General features: G+C 41.3%; 1 protein-coding gene across 1 annotated transcript in view; it reads right to left on the minus strand.

Moving 5' to 3' along the window:
• Nucleotides 1–6,395: 6,395 nt before the first annotated feature.
• Nucleotides 6,396–16,411, minus strand: part of ADHFE1 (alcohol dehydrogenase iron containing 1) — a 33,602-nt gene continuing 23,586 nt past the window's right edge. The window contains exons 13-14 of the mRNA XM_044245520.1: nt 14,864–15,021; nt 6,396–7,539 (exon numbers count right to left, since the gene is read on the minus strand). Coding sequence (XP_044101455.1) covers nt 7,456–7,539; nt 14,864–15,021 — 242 coding nt within the window. The 3' untranslated portion in view covers nt 6,396–7,455. The remainder of the gene's footprint in view (nt 7,540–14,863; nt 15,022–16,411) is intronic.

Consider the following 16,411-nt stretch of genomic DNA (forward strand, 5'->3'; position numbering starts at 1 on the left):
GCACGACCACTGCGTTGCCTTTTTCTAATTAGATGTAAGTAGCGGTCCTTTGTTTTCCCCTTGGCACTTTTGCTCTTGAAGCACAGTTAGTTTGATTTATATCCAAGAACCTACTTTACCAATAATTACAAACACTTCTCTGTTTGTATTCAATCTTTCTACATCCCTTTTCACGTTAAATTGGAAACTTTTCACAACGTACCTTTAAACATAGGAATATAACAAGGAGGATTTTCATTTTCTTTTTTTATTTTAGGTGGGCTCCCGCTATGGGGCTTGAACTCAAGGCCCAGCGATCAGGACTTGAGCTGAGATCCAGAGTTGGACACTTAACTGACTGAGCTACTCAGGCACCCCTAGTCTGTCTTGTCTTTTTCTCCCTTCCTCTTTCCTTCCTTCCTTCCTTCTTTCTTTCTTTCTTTTTCTTCCTTCCTTCCTGTCTGTCTTTCTTTCTTTCTTTCGATTTTATTTATTTATTTGTCAGAGAGGGCAAGAGAGCACAAGCAGGGGCAGAGGGAGAGGGAGAAGCAGGTTCCCCATTGAGCAGGGGGCCCATTGCGGGGCTCCTTGCGGGGGCTTCTGGGATTATGACCTGAGCCGAAGGCAAACGCTTAGTAGACTGAGCTACCCAGGCACCCAGGAACTTTCTTTTTTAAACAAATTAGAGCGGTTTTATCAGTCTGGAAACCTCATAGCTGGGAGTCTTATATTCTTTCTACCAATTATACTGGAATGAAACTTGGTGTACAGTTACTTCATGTACTTTTTAATAGTCTCCTTCAACCTTGTGGTTGAAGCAAATACCATCAAGGCTAGAGTCATAAGCAAGCATCTTCTTTCTGTTCAGGTTTTGATGGGCACATCCTGAAAGGTCTTAGCCTGAAAATAAGGTGGATATGCGAGGCAGGAGCTTGCAGGGCAAGCCAGTCATGGTGGGGAAGAGGCAGGACAGTGCTCAGGCGTGGTCTCCCAATCTGGTGGAGGAGTCCTGAGGTAAGTTTCTGGTGTTGTCCTGACCCTCCTCAGGGGCTCATTGCCTTACCACATGCTATGTAGAACTAATTCCAGCTGAAATTTGAGCCAGGTAAGTTTGAAATGTGAGAAAATTGCCATCCTCTCAAGGTGTGGTTCCTTGATCAGCAGCATCACCTGTGAACCAGTTAGAAATGCAGATTCTCACTTCCCATCTGGATTTAGTGAATCAGAAATCCTGGGGACCAGGCCCAGAAACCTGCATTTTACTAAGCTCTCCAGAAGGTTCGGATGCACGTTGAAGGATGAGACTACTGCTCTGTTTCCACCACCATCTATGCCAAGAAGCCACCAGACAGGCCCAGGTGTTGTTTAACTTTCCTAAACCAAATTGACTTAACAGCTGCCTCCTGGGTTCCAACCCAGGTTGACAGGATTTGAATTTCTCCAGGGTAGGAGGAAAGGACTGACTTATATCTTTAACTAGCATCCCAGGTACTTCTTGTTCTGAGGGAAGTTTGGAAGCCCTTAGTGTACAGCTGATGTCACTGTAGTCATCTGCTAGTCAGCTGCTGGGGTGAAAGTCTTCCTGTGGACCTAGCATTCAGGAAAGGGAAGAGAAGTAACATTTACTGAGCAAGGACTGTGGGCTAGCCACTGTTGTAGACATTTTGCATGCGTTACTTCCTATTGATGTTTATAACAACCTTATGAGGTTGTTTGTGCTCAGAAAATCTAAGTCTTTACCCTAGGTTACTCAGTAAGAAGCAGGGCTGGGAATCACCCCCAGTGCCCTTCTCTGTGACCTCCAGCATGGCCAGCTCCACTTTTCTCTGACATGTCAAAGGTTTGCAGGACTTTCTTTTGTTTTTCTTCTCCTTTTCCACCTTTTAATGAAATAAGATCCTCTATTCTGCAAATGCTTATGGGTCTCCTACTGTGTTCAAGGTATTGTGTTGTACACAGGAGTGTACAGTGTTTAAATGCAATTCAAGAAGCTCTCAGACAACAGAAGGCACTTGGAAGGTAGTGAGTTAGGTGGCTGGGAATGCTGAGTCAGGATGACCTTGGGATTGAGTGCTAGTCCTATCCCTTACTAGCTGTGTGAAGTTGGTTTTTGTTTGTTTTGGTTATTTTTTTGTTCTGTTTTAAACTTCATTTCCTCATTTATGCAAAAAGGACACAGTAATGCCTCTGTCATAGTGGGCAACTCCTTGATCAAGGGACTGCACAGATGGAGGACCCAGTAAATGACTCTTATTTGAAACTGTTATAATGAAACTGTTACTGTTTTTAGTTTATTATTGTTGCCAGCTGTAGTATATGCCCTAGTAAATTGGCCTCCACATTTCCTAAGAGTTGATATTTATATTTATAAAGTGACACTAGTTTGGTTAAATATTACTAAAAAAACCCTAAATGTCATGTTCCTGTAATCATTCCCTTGCCACCCCCCCATCACCGCTACCTGCAGAACCCTAATCTTCCTCTTCCCAAATACATGATCTCCTTCCTCCTTTGGGAAAATATTTTGTTAAGGTGCTGAGCTGTGTACTGGGTATGTAGGAATTAAAGGAGATGTAGAAAATGAATGAAAATTAGCCTGTCTTTACTCAGGTGGCCACTCCAGCCTGGTGGTACTCTTTGGACTTCTTTCCGTTTGTATGTTGCCTCACAAACATTCTTTTCTCTGATGCAATGCTTGGTATATGGTTCACGTTGGTCTCCGGTAATGTTGCCAAAGCCACATGGGACCAATGTGCATAATTGCAAAGATTTGAGAGGTTTTTGTTTTGTTTGTTTGTTTGTTTTAAAGATTTTATTTATTTATTTGACAGAGAGAGAGCTCACAAGTAGGCAGAGAGGCAGAGAGAGAGGAGGAAGCAGGCTCCCTGCTGAGCAGAGAGCCCGATGCGGGGCTCGATCCCAGGACTCTGGGACCATGACCTGAGCTGAAAGCAGAGGCTTTAACCCACTGAGCCACCCAGGCGCCCCAGATTTGAAAGGTTTTTGTTTAAAGGGGCAACTTAGACCCGTGGGAGGGATCTTGGTGGAGATGGTTGTTGGTTATGTTCTCCCAGTGCAGCAATTCTTGCACATAGGCCTGGATGGTTCTAGAACAGCCTTATAGAAAAGGATATTTATAATGTCCCTGTGGGTTTTTGTTTGTTTTTGGCCAGGAAAACGGGGAGCAATGAATAACACAAGCCCACAGGTTTAGGGTCGCGTGGAAGTTTCCAGAAGGAAAAAAAGTGATAAAAATCGTCTTGGTGATCTACAGTTTGAATTAAGTAATACTCCAGTCTCATAATTTTATTTGAAAATTTTAATTTTCATGTGTTTAATTTTCATGTGTTAATTTCACATGTGTTCATGTGAACTGTTAAGATACACTGATATAAAAGAAAAAAACCACAGGTGACTCTTGCAGGTCTGCACAAATAGCCTAGCCCTGGTCATCCATGTGAGTTCGGTTTCATTTCTTGCTGGCTTATACTATGTATTTTGAAGAGAGGATTAAAGGAGAGGGGACACAAAGTTAAGACAATAGTATAAGCAAGTTGGTAGTATGAATCAAAAGTCATAAAAATGTCCATACTCTGAATATAAAAATTCAATTTGGGGTTAACTTAAGTTAATTTAGAATATGATTTTTTTAAAAAGCCATATACACATTATTCATTGCTATGTCACTAGTAGGGGTCAAAATTTGGAAGCAATCGATGCCCTATAACAAGGATGTGTTTAAATTTCTATTCAAGAAAACATTGTGTACCTTTAAAAAGAATGATTATGAAGATTATGTAGCAACGTAGAAAGTACTTAAAATGTCATGCCTTAAGGTAAATGAGCTGGAAATTACACCACCCAAATGAAAAAGATGGAAAGGAAGTATATCAAATGATAGCAGCTGTGTTTGGGTAATGGCATGATGGTAGTTATTTTCTCTTTTTCGCTCATGATTATTTTAATCAGTTTTCCAATTTTATAAATTGGAAAACCAATTAAAAATACCCAAATTAAAAAGCCAGTACTTAAAGCCAGAAAGAATGAAGTAGGGTTACTTTAAAGTTGGCTGTTCTGCACGGAGCTTCATGAGGGATTTCACATGGGACAAAAATCACAAACAGTTACTGCAATTTGCAGGGGGTATGCATTTATTCTAAGAGTTGTGGGGTGGTTGGAAAGACAGTGGAAGAATAGCAACAGAAACTAGACCCTCCCACCCCCAGCTGCTGGTAATTGAAGTAGGGCTTCAAGAAGCAATTTCTGCCCATTCAAACTGCAGCTCATCCCTGGAGACTATGCTGGGCAGACCATTGTGATGGTGATGGCGGGGATGTGGGCCAGCCTCCGCTACAGCTCCCTGAGGGTCAGGCGTTTGATGGAGGGCCTGGGCAGCTGTCTCGGCTTGGGGTTGCTGGTCATCAGAGACAGGGCAGTATGTGCAATGTTGACCCAGAGGTGAACAGTCCCCTTTCTCAGACCCACTCCCCAGAGGCAACAGTCCCTCATTAGGGTACAGTTTCTAATCCAAACAACCATTAATCTTTCTCAGGGTTAAAAGGCCAGGAAAGCAAGTTTTGCTCTCTATTTTGATACTGTACTTGTCTGTATTTTACAAAAGTAGACTGACTTCACTGACCACTGGGAAACACCCCACAGCTGTGTCCACAGCTATGCAGAAATGCCAAGCCCAGCACAGCCGTCCTGGTGCGCAGAGAAGTGAGAGGACTACAAAACGATTAGGCTGTTTACTGTGGCACTTGACAAAAATCATAAACTTGATGTGCTTGAAACAAATCAGTATTCTATATCATAAAACAAGTTAGGGATACACATGCATTTTAAGTGAAAATTCCACCAAATGTATTTTTGTGAAAGTGATATTATACACTTTTGAATATTATTCTAATTTTTCTTGCCGTAGCAAATAAATTAATCCATATAAATGGAGCTATAACCCCTAAGTACTTTTTCATCTTTTAAAGGTAATAAGAACTAGGATTTGACTTAGAAAAATATACTTGTTGTCTCAGAAATATCAAAGTGTTTGGTTTAAAGAAATGGGCTGAATTTCTTCTCTCACACTCTTTTAATAGCTGGTTAGTCAAGAAACATCTCTTTTCCATATTCTGAAATTGTAAGGACCAACATGATGGGTATTAAGATAGAAAACATGAAGTCTTCCTAAATCTGTTTCTTCATGCCTGACCTTTAAATCCTTCCTCTACAGAGTCATCATCGGTATGAATACCAAACACTCCTCCTGGTGAGTCACATTTAGACATCTGGCTACTGGTAGTAAAGGCATCGAACATTTGAGATCGAGAATGCATCTTTGTGTCTCAAATTATTTTACATTTTCCAAACTCAAAATCACACAGTAAGGACTATTGGATACATAAAATCTAGGCATAGCACCTTCAAGCTGGAAGAGGCCTTGGTCTCTTGAGTAGAACTCAAAACAGACCAAGGGACTGGAGTGGAGTCCACAGCCCTTGACCCCTAACCTAATGTCATTCTAGTGATGCTACACACCTTGTAGAATATAAGGGTTCTAGATCTTGACTTGACTTTTTTGGGAGGGTGGGTTAATGGAGAGACACATACATGTTTTTGCTGTGCCAAAGCTGTTTTGAGACCTTAACAACTTGTACTCAAGTTTCCTGAAGGATCTCAGATGACCAGAGAGTTTAGCTGTACTCTCAGTCATACAGCTTCTGCCTTCAAAACCCATGATACTCATGAAACGCTGGAGGGAATTTTAGCTAGTTGTGGTCTGCAAGGTATAACTGAAATTCTGTTGGTACTGTCCTATGCTTGCCTTTTGGCCACTTGGTATAAATGATTTGAGTGTTCTGTAGGAATTAAAACTATACCCTAATGATATCATTTCTAAGTCAAAAATACATTCATGCATATAATAAACATAAACCAAATTTTTAACAGTGGCTGTCTTCTGGATGGTACAATATGAACAAATACTTTCTTTCTGTGTTTATATCTGTATTACCAGTTTTTGGTACTGACCATATTTTATGTTTCTAGTTAGAGAAACCTATCAACATTATCTCAGTGTTATTTAAAAGATCTTAAGGAAATAAAGAACTTTATACAGATCAATTGGGCCTGGCCAGGCTGAATGCAAGTAATGCACTTCTCTTGCATTTTTAAAAGTCCTGATGTTATTATATATACATAACTTATTCGATTAAAACTTTAATTCAGTTTAAGACATGACTAAATCCCAAGTACACCGAGATCCAGATTGCCAAAGCTGGTGCAGGCAAAAAACATCAGTGTGGGAACCTTTATGAGGAGAAATGAGCTGTAGAAGTTTCTGGAGGCTGGGGATAGCAGGCAGACGACCATCCTTAGATTCTACTTGCAAGGCTGAAGTCTATAAACTGCAACACTGCTTGCTTTTGAATTAATTTATTCTGAGCACCAAACATATCTTTCTAAAGAGGGAATTACCATGTAGGATGTTAGTGTTTTTCTCAAAGGAACAATTTATTTATCTGAGGATCAGTCTCTAATATTTTACCTCTTTGGGTCTGTTTTAATCCTTAAATATTAGTTACTAGTACTTTTATAAATTAAGATGAATTTGACCTAAAACAATGAGGTGTAATTTTTCTGTTCTGCTGCCCCTTTATTTCTTTGGCTTTTTTAAAATCAGAAAATGTGCCTGTTGTAACAAAGCCAAACAATATAGATGTTGATGAAATAAAAACAGGAAGTACAAAACATAAAGTAACTATTTTCTCAATTCTCTGTACCCCAAATTCCATTTCTCCTGTGATAACATTTAATATTTTGACATGTCTCCTTTTCTGTCTCTCTAGACATACATTTATATATAATTTAGTGAGTAAAAGTCAGACCATGCAAAGATATAATTGTTTTGCTTTTTTCCAGCTTAGTGGTATATCACAGGCATATTTCCAATAGATTTATCTCATTCTTACTGATAGCACTATAGCATTCCATTATTTAATATACTGTGATTTATCTCTATACTATTAGTGACTATTTAGGTTCTTTCATATTTTTTATTAGGAAATGTGCTGCCAGAAACATCCTTGACATACTTCTTAACATGCTTGTGCTAGTATTTCTATAGGATAAATTTCTAGACTGGTGTTACTGGGCATAGGATATGTACATTTATGTTTTTGATAGATACTGAGTTTTTGCCCACTTGGTAAATAGAGCAGTGACAATCTGTGGGATTTGGGGCAGGAACATGGATCCTTAAAGTCTAGCCCAAGGCCCGACATAGTGATCATTTTCCCACCGTTTTATGGAAGTAGCTTGACTTTGAGCACAGGGAATCTTTTGCAGGATAAGTTTGTATCACATCCAAACTGGCAACAGGTATGTTTTATGTGGAGTTGAAAAGACCGTTCTGGCTAGCTTGGCTTCTGTTGTTAGGACTGTGATGGCCAGTGGTAATTCTTTCAGTGAGAATGAAAATTAATATAGTTTCATTGAAGCTTCAAACAGAGCAGACAGATCCTCTTCTGACTGAGGGCGTGGTGCAAGCTTGGTGACCCTTTCCTGAAATAGGAAGCAAAAAGGATTTACCGAGGGTTTTGAAAAGATAGTTTGTTAAAGCTACTAGGTTATGTAAGTTAACTTGGCAGTAAGAAACTTGAGAATGGTCCTATCTTTAAAAATCCTGTTTCTTGGGACGCCTGGGTGGCGCAGTTGGTTGAACGACTGCCTCTGGCTCAGGGCGTGATCCTGGAGTCCGGGGATCGAGTCCCACATCAGGCTCCCAGCTCCATGGGGAGTCTGCTTCGCTCTCTGACCTTCTCCTCGCTCATTCTCTCTCTCACTGTCTCTCTCTCTCAAATAAATAAAATAAAATCTTTAAAAAAAAAAAAAATCCTGTTTCTTGTTTGCTTCATGCTAGCTGGTCCCCCAACTCAGAAGTTTATCAAGTGACTCCGCTTTCCCACAAAGCTTTCAAAAGCCATTGCTTTTGCCTTATGTTCAGAAGCCAGTAGCCTTGGGCCCAAAGTACAAAACCTAATGAACTTTGGGTACAATGCAATACTGACCAAACTCCACTGGAACTGGACAGCAGCCTTGGCCAGGTGAGGGTCTCTGTGCAGAAACCACTGTCCCAGGCACAGCAGGTGCTGCCAAGGAAATAGAACCGGGTTGTCCTTCACTTCAAAGACAAAGTATTTTGCTTGGACTCAAGGTATATTCAAAAAGACTTCATTAGGACATCATCTTTCAGGCTGCGGACAATAAGTGACTCCTTTTTAATATGAACTAAGATTTTATTTCTACCTTCCTAAATAAATTCAGTGACTTGCTCAATTTCTCCTGTTAGTGAGTGAAATCAGCAAAGATGGCACACCCTTTTGCAATGTATACCCCCAGCAGGGTCTCCTTAATCCCAATGGGACAGGAGATTAAAAGATACCATAATGACTAACTTGTGTCCAAATTTCTGGGCCTAAATGAAATTACGGTATATGCCAGAGTTTGGGTTCCATTCTCTTGGGTCTCTTGGTTTGTTTTTTTAGGATAAGTACTTGTGTGGGAGCATAGCTGGTAGGTGAGGCAACTCCACGAGGGCAGGGCTGTGCCCACTCTTCGTGCCCAGTGCCTGTTAGAGTGCTCGACAGTTCTTTCTTGAATTAATGAAAATAGTGGGAGGGGGGATATCGGCATCTCAAAATTCACATCATCAAGACCGAACTGACTCCACCTGCCTCCCATTTTTCTCATCACAGCAGTGACACCCAGTCACTCAGGGAGAAGCCTAGGAGTCCTCTTGATTCCCTTTTCCCTTCTCTAATCCACCAGCAAATTTGTCAGATCTACCTCCAAAGTCAATCCCCAATATGACCACTTATCACCTCCTGTTCCACCACACCCAAGTATAAGTCATCCTGACTCCCGCCTCCAAAAGTCTGTTTCCAGTTTTGCTCTACTCTCTCCCCTTGGAGGCCATTTCCATACAGCCCAGAGTGATAACTTCCCTCCAGTATAAATTTGTTCATATTATTACTTGCTTAAATGCTCTCTTGGGGCTTCCCATTGCAATGACAAGACAATGGCCTCCAATGCCACTCTGTTCCTGCCTTGCTGCTCATCTTAGTGCTGATTATTCTCCCAACCGTTCATCTCAGTTAATCCCACCATCCCCTCTCAGTCCCACAAAAATGCTCATCTTCACCCTGTCTCAGGTCCTTTTCCCTTTGCCTGGAGCGCTTCTCCCACATCTCTTCTCTTAGATCTTAACATGGCTGCCTTCACCTCTAGTCAGAAACCTCTGTGACCACCCTTGCCGGAGTTCCTGCCACACTGTCCCAGGTGAAATCACTATCCCATTACCCAGGTTTCCCTTCATACCACTAATCATTATCTGAAATGATTTCATTTTTTTTTCCCAATTTATTTATTTTCAGAAAAACAGTATTCATTATTTTTTCAACACACCCAGTGCTCCATGCAAGCTGTGCCCTCTATAATACCCACCACCTGGTACCCCAACCTCCCACCCCCCCACCACTTCAAACCCCTCAGATTGTTTTTCAGAGTCCATAGTCTCTCATGGTTCATCTCCCCTTCCAATTTACCCAAAAGCACATACCCTCCCCAATGTCCATAACCCTACCCTCCTTCTCCCAACCCCCCTCCCCTGAAATGATTTCATTTTTATCTTATTTGTATATTTGATTAGATGCCCATTGTCTGTCCCTAGAATGTAAGCTCCTTGAGGGAATGAAGAGATTTCATTTTCTTCCCTCCTGTATCCCATTCAATGCATGGTATATAGTAGGACCTCAGTAAGTATTTTTAAGGTAAAAGGAAGAATGAAAATAGGATGTATTAAAAAATTAACTCAAAAATTAGGTCTAAATGTAAAGACTTAAATCTAAGAGCTAAAATTAAAACTCTAACTAAAAACTAAAACTCTAAAAACTAAAACTAAAACAGGAAAATTTCGTGTTAGATTTGGCAATAATTTCTTGGATATGACACCAAAAGCACAGGCAATTAAAAAAAATAGGTAAATTGGACTACATTAAATTTAAAACTTTTATGCATCAAAGGACACTCTCGAGGGTTGAAAAGACAACTCAATGAGCAAAGTATTAGCAAATTATAGATCTGATAAGGGGTTAATAGCTAGAATATATAAATAATTACTACAACTCAACAGCAGAAATCCCCAAACAAACCAGCTAGAAATTAGGCAAAAGACTTGACTAGATATTTCTTGAATGAAGATATATAGCCAGTAAGCACATAAAAGATGTTCAACATCTTTAGTCATTAGCAAAATGCAATTCAAAACCACAATGAGTTCTCACTTCCCATCATCAGGACAGTTATGCAAAAAATGGAAAATAAGAAATCTTGGTGAAGATGTGGAGAAATTGGAACCCTCATGCATTGTTGATGGAAATGTAAAATGATGCAGCCTCTATGGAAAACAGTTTTGCTGTTCCTCAAAAAGATAGAGAATTACACTAGGATCCTGTAATTTTATTTAGGTATATAATCAACTGAACTGAAAGCAGGGACTAAAACATATTTGTACACCAGTGTTCATTGTATCCCTATTTACAATAGCCAGAGGGTGGAAACAACTCAAGTGTCCTTCTGCAGATGAAGGGATAAGCAACAGGTGGCATATCCATGCAATGGAATATTATTCAGCCATAATAAGGAATGAAATTCAGACATATCAAAGATTGATGCTAAGTGAAAACATTATGCAGACACAAAAGGGCAAATGTTTGATTCCTCTTATATGAGGTAACTGCAATAGATACATTCATAGAGACAAAGGATAGAATAGAGTTTATCAAGGGCTGGGAAAGGAGAGTTATTTCACTGTTAAGCAATAAAGTAGAGCTTCTATTCGAAATGATTAAAAAGTTATGAAAATGCATAGTAGTGATAGTTGCTCAACACTAAGTGTACTTGGTGGCACTGAACTGTACACTTAAAAATGGTTGGAATAGTAAATTTTATGTTAAGTATATTTTACCATGATTAAAAAAATAATTAAGAAGGATGGATGGACAGATGGGAGAAGGATGGCGGGACATGCTGATGAGTACGGGTAAAGCCAAAGTAAATATTTACACTGCAGCAGATCTTCAGAGACTCTAAAGAACTTTGAAAATCCATAGCAAGGCAGAGACTTGTTCATGGTGGTGTACATCTGTGTTGGCGGCAGAGTCGAGGACTGAAGTTCAGCATTGGCTATGGCTGACAATTCCTGCCACACTGTTCTGTTTATAACAAGAATCTTCTCTGAGCTCAGAGGCCCTTAACACGATCCCGTTCATCTTTGGTGAAGTAGTTGAGGTATCTCAGAAGTACTTGAGGCCAAACTGATCTGAGTTTCTCCCTCACATATCTAATACCCCGCGATAGGTTAGATGAGGACATAAAGTTTGTGATCTCTCCCCACTCATATCCTCTATGCCATATAAAAGCTAAACTCCCTGAAATTAAGATGTGTTCAGCAATGCGCTATCATTTATAGATGTGTAAGACCGAAGGACAACTGATTAACATGGGCACTGAAATAAATCCTTATTACTGCTTTTAGCACATTCATAAAAGAACATTTCGGCTGGCCTGTCAGCCAGGGAGTGGAAGTGCTCATTTTGGTAGACAGCTCTCCTCAGAAATGAAATGTTTTGATTTGAAATGTAAATGTTTTTTTCCAGAGGTTTCAGAAACCCCACTTGGAAGATTAATTTATTCTTGCCTGCTCCCCTTGCAGCCTGGCTATGGCGGTTGGAGGCCTCCGTACACAGGGCTGCTGTTTGCTGCCACCGGTATGGGATGTGGTGTTTGGTCAAGAATACTGGCCTGCTTGTTCCTTCCAGAGAAAACCGATCCCTCCTTGCTGAACATAAAAGAAGCTTTATCAAATGTTGACTATGTAAATAATCTTTCTGGCAATAGTCTTCGCAGCAACCCGTCTATTCCTCTCATGACCTTAAATCCTGTAGATACTAATAAATGAAGGTTAGCCTGCTGCGTGTGTAAAACTCTGAAGTTGCCATAGCGTTCCTGTAAAATGTTTACCGCTGCCAAAAACACCAAACAAAAAACCCATAATCATTCTTCATCTGCAAAACAGGCTTATGGTGGAGATCGCTCCGGAAGTCCTGTGAATCCCCTGCCCTCTCTGTATATGGAAACACGGACTCCACTCCATGGACTCCAAAATGGAACTAGTGCTAGTCTATTAAAATTACGTCTCTCCCCATCCCAGACACGTGATGGAAAAGGCAGCATTTGTGTTGGGGCTGCCTCTTGAATACGGCGTGAGGAGATCCTGGCCTCCTCTACAGACAGGACTTGTATTCAAAAGATCCAGTTTACCTTGCATCTTTTGTGAAACTAAGAAATTAGTTTTGTCTAATTAAGGGTTTGCCCTCTGTGATTTCCCCCCGTATGATACATGCCCTGAGGCATTCAATATGATACTTAATTAGCTCGCTGTGTTAGCGGATGGTCTCAAATGTTAATCTGGATCTGTTGCTTTCTGGAACAGTGTCTGAAAGTAAAAGACTGAGTGCAGTAGAATTTAAACAGCAAACACTTGCCAACATGGACCGATGGCTGGAAGATGCGTTGCCACTAACAATGAAATAGCCAAGAATATCACACAGTTTTAGCCGAAAATCACGGCTACCATCCCTGCAGGTTGACAAACACACACTCCTGAGGCAGCAGAACTTTCCCGAACCCCTCCTACAGAACGGACACTATCCCTGGAACCGTGCTGTCAGAGCCAAAGGCCAGGTCAAAACTGTGGCGATCACTTGGTCTCAGGCTTTCATGGCTTTTTGTCATTAGGTGGGCCCTATTGAGTGTAAGGAAACTTCTGAAAAAGTTACCACCATCCAGCTATTATGTTCATCTGCACAGAAGACTTTGGAAGAGAGAGGGATGCAGGTATGTGTCCATTAGACACATTTCCTAGCCTGTGCTTGGTGCAGTTGAGGATGGGTGAGCAAAACTTGTCCCTGTACTCATGGAATTTACAGCCTAGTAGGTTTGGATAAAATAACTGTGTTGGTCGTATCTTTTGGCTATTTAGTCTCTTGGACTGTTGCTTAGAACTAAGCATTTGTGAGTTAGCCTAAGTGCTCAGCTACACTTAGAGACGTTTCTTTTTCTCATTTATTTATATTTTATTTTACTTTATTTATTTTTAAAGATTTTATTTATTTATTTGACAGAGAGGGACACCATGTGAGAGGGAACACCAGCAGGGGGAGAGGGAGAGAGAAAAGCAGGCTTCCCGCCAAGCAGGGAGCCCAATGCTGGGCTCGATCCCAGGAGCCTGGGATCATGACCTGAGCTGAAGGCAGACTCTTAACGACTGAGCTGCCCAGGTGCTCCTCATTTATATTTTTAGATGCAGCTGAGGCCACTGGGTTGTGGTCTAAGTCAGGGAACTTTTGGAATGCTGGCCCATGGGCCCTGTTTGGTTTGTACAGTGGGTAATCAGGGAATACAATACAAACATCCATACTGTTGATTTTTGTTGGAAATTAGAAATTCTACCAATTGGATTTTTTTATTTTTTTTTTTTACATTTCAAACTCAGCGTGGGGACCTGAATTTCTGGGGGTGGGGTAGGGAGGGGGATAATGCATTGTAGCTGAAAAGGCACTCATGCAATAAGATGGATTGGGAACCTCCCAGTTCACCAAAGCCCCATCACTCCCTGCTGCTTTAAATTACTTTGTTCATTGTTATTACCTACCTACCTCCTAGGACATGTGAGTCCGTTGACCCAGTCTGTACTAGTATCAACTTATGTGAGTGGTGAGGTCTTCAGCATTCTAAGCAGTTGCCAAGCGGAGAAGAAGCTAGTGTGAGGCCTTTGTTTAACTAGAGTGGGATGAGGGAAAAGACTCACAGTAAGCAGGAGTCTGTGCAGGGTGGATAGTCTAGTTGTTAACTTTGTTTCAGAGTCAGCAATAGATCCATGTTTGCCTTAACTTTGGGTAGAAGTGCCTTGCCCTCGTATCCTTACAGTGTTTAAGTGATCCATGTCTTTCCCATTTTAGACAGGGGGACTAAATGAGCTCTCTGGGCACGGTGAGCATGGTATGGTCCAAAACCCAAGAGCTTGTGGCTCTGGCTCTATTTTATGGTGAGTTACAGTGAACGGGGTCTTAGCCTATTAGAGTCTGATACAGCACAAGGATATCTGATCAAAATGTGAGAGAGGTGCAATGGGAAGGTAAATTCTCTGCATAAGAAACTTAGAGGGGAATCTCTACATCTATTAGATTCTACCTAATCAAGGTTGGCAGCTCAGTTTAAATTCTTGAGCAACATTTAAATAAGACCTAAAGTGACACAGATAGGTATATATGTGTATAAAATAGACTCTCCCAGATACATTAAAAAGTGATTTTGTAAGAATATTGATTTAAAAGCTATGCCTATTTTTCCACAAAATAGTAGGAATTTATAATGTTTATAATATAAAATAATAATAGTGGTCCTTTTGGAACAGCTTCAGGTGGTTTTATAGAAGACTTTTAAAAGAGCAGAACTGGTAAAAAGGGAAATTTTGCCATACCTCAAGACAAATGTGATTGCTTTTGCCTTGAGTTTTTATAAAAGATACTTCTAGTTATATCATAAAAGCTCAAAAAAAGCCAGTTTTATGGAAGAATATAAAGGTGGGGGAGCCTGGCCTCTTCCTACAGGGGAAGAGAAGAGCTACTGTCTGGTGTGGAGGGGACCTGAAAGCTGCTGGAGGACCTCTGGGTTTTCCTTTCCCCCAAGACACCCCAAATGGACCACGTTTTCCCAGCAGCTTTGTGCTTCTCGGAAGGGAGTGAGGACACACTACATCTCTTACCTGGGGCAGCGTTCCTTTCACTAATGCAGGGATATCAGCCTTGGAGTAACCAATGGCAGCTAGGCCATCATCAACATCCAGATCGAATAAGAATTTCCGGAGTGTGTCTGCCAAAATAGGCCCAGCATCTGGGATCCTGGCAGTGCGGGTGTCAGCTCCTAGAAGACACAAAGTGCTGACTGTAGAGAGAGAGAGGGTGTCATTCAGTCACAAGATAGCTGAATATATAACCTGCTGCTTCCCTACCACCAAGGACAAGAGCACTGCTGTGCCTCCACATGGAGGCCAGCCCAGCGACCAACCCCATGGAACACAGATGGGCCAGGCCAGCCTGCAGAACCCCGAGGTCCTCTGTAGAGAAGTTGGCTGAGGCTGAGCTGGCTTTCACATTTTGCAATGGGCTGCTCGCCCCTGGTGTGGTGGGAAGAAGAGGAACTCAGCCAAGCAAAGAAGCACAGGGAGGAGACCGAAAAAGAAGGCTGGTGTTTGGATGAGGAGGAAGGAGCACTTGTAGGAGAAAGCACAGCTTATGTAACTTTCAAGGCCTGGAATTTGCTGACATCTAGAGGTATATGTGTTCAGTGTCTTTTCTCACAGCAACATCTTAGGAGAACACCAACCCCTTGCAAACACCTTATGAGGCAAGGACATAGAGGTAGAAAAGCTCCAACATTGCCCCAAAGGAGGAAAATTACCAAAAGGGATTATGTGGGGCAAGGGAAGGAAGTATTTCCTTTCTATAGCTATAAAACTTCTTATTTTGGGCCGCATTGCCAAAGGGCAGGGCGGGTTCTTCTAAGTAAATATTGCAGAACTAGTCAGACAGAACTAAGAACATAAAGACTCTCAGAAAACAGTATTTACTCTGTAGGTAATAATGATGTTGGTGAAGGGGAAAGGAGGTTGCCAAGGGGTGGAAATCTGGACACAATTAGTAATCGATACATGAAATCTTTAGAGACATCAGTGTGGAAGAGCTAGGGGTGCTGGCCTCAGGCAGGGTAGCAGTGAGAGCCCCCAGACCCGTAGCTCTCAGCCCCTCAGCTGTTCTGGTCGAACACATTCACTGCCAGGAAGTGAAGCCCTCGACAAACAGATGTGGCGTAAGTCAAACGTGTCATGTTGAGTCTAAGCCGCCTTTCTCTGTATTGTTCAAAAAGAGACTAGAATGTATAGTTTATGTCCCTCCTGAAGCACACTATTCAATTAGTCTTAACTTTTTTCTTCTATGACAGCAAAAGCTGTTTTAGTAATCCAGGAAAAGGTTTAAATAGAACCTGATATGAGACTAGTTGGCAGAGCAGCTGGATGGAAGGTAAACCTTGCCTGATAAAACCAGTCTGTATTACACAGTGGCAGCTGAAATACGGATTAGTTGGAAAGGTGACACACGATACAAGGTTTGTGAGGTTTTTTTATGTTCCTGGGATTGCTGCCATAAAACACACCATCAAAGCCTCTGGGTTTTCCTGTGAAGTGTTTCGAAAAAAGAGAGGGTAGGAAAGAGAGTAAGTTGGTATAAAGCTGAGAAAACCTAAAATTACGTTG

The sequence above is a fragment of the Neovison vison genome, chromosome 4 (genome assembly GCF_020171115.1).
Source record: "Neovison vison isolate M4711 chromosome 4, ASM_NN_V1, whole genome shotgun sequence".
NCBI lineage: Eukaryota > Metazoa > Chordata > Mammalia > Carnivora > Mustelidae > Neogale > Neogale vison.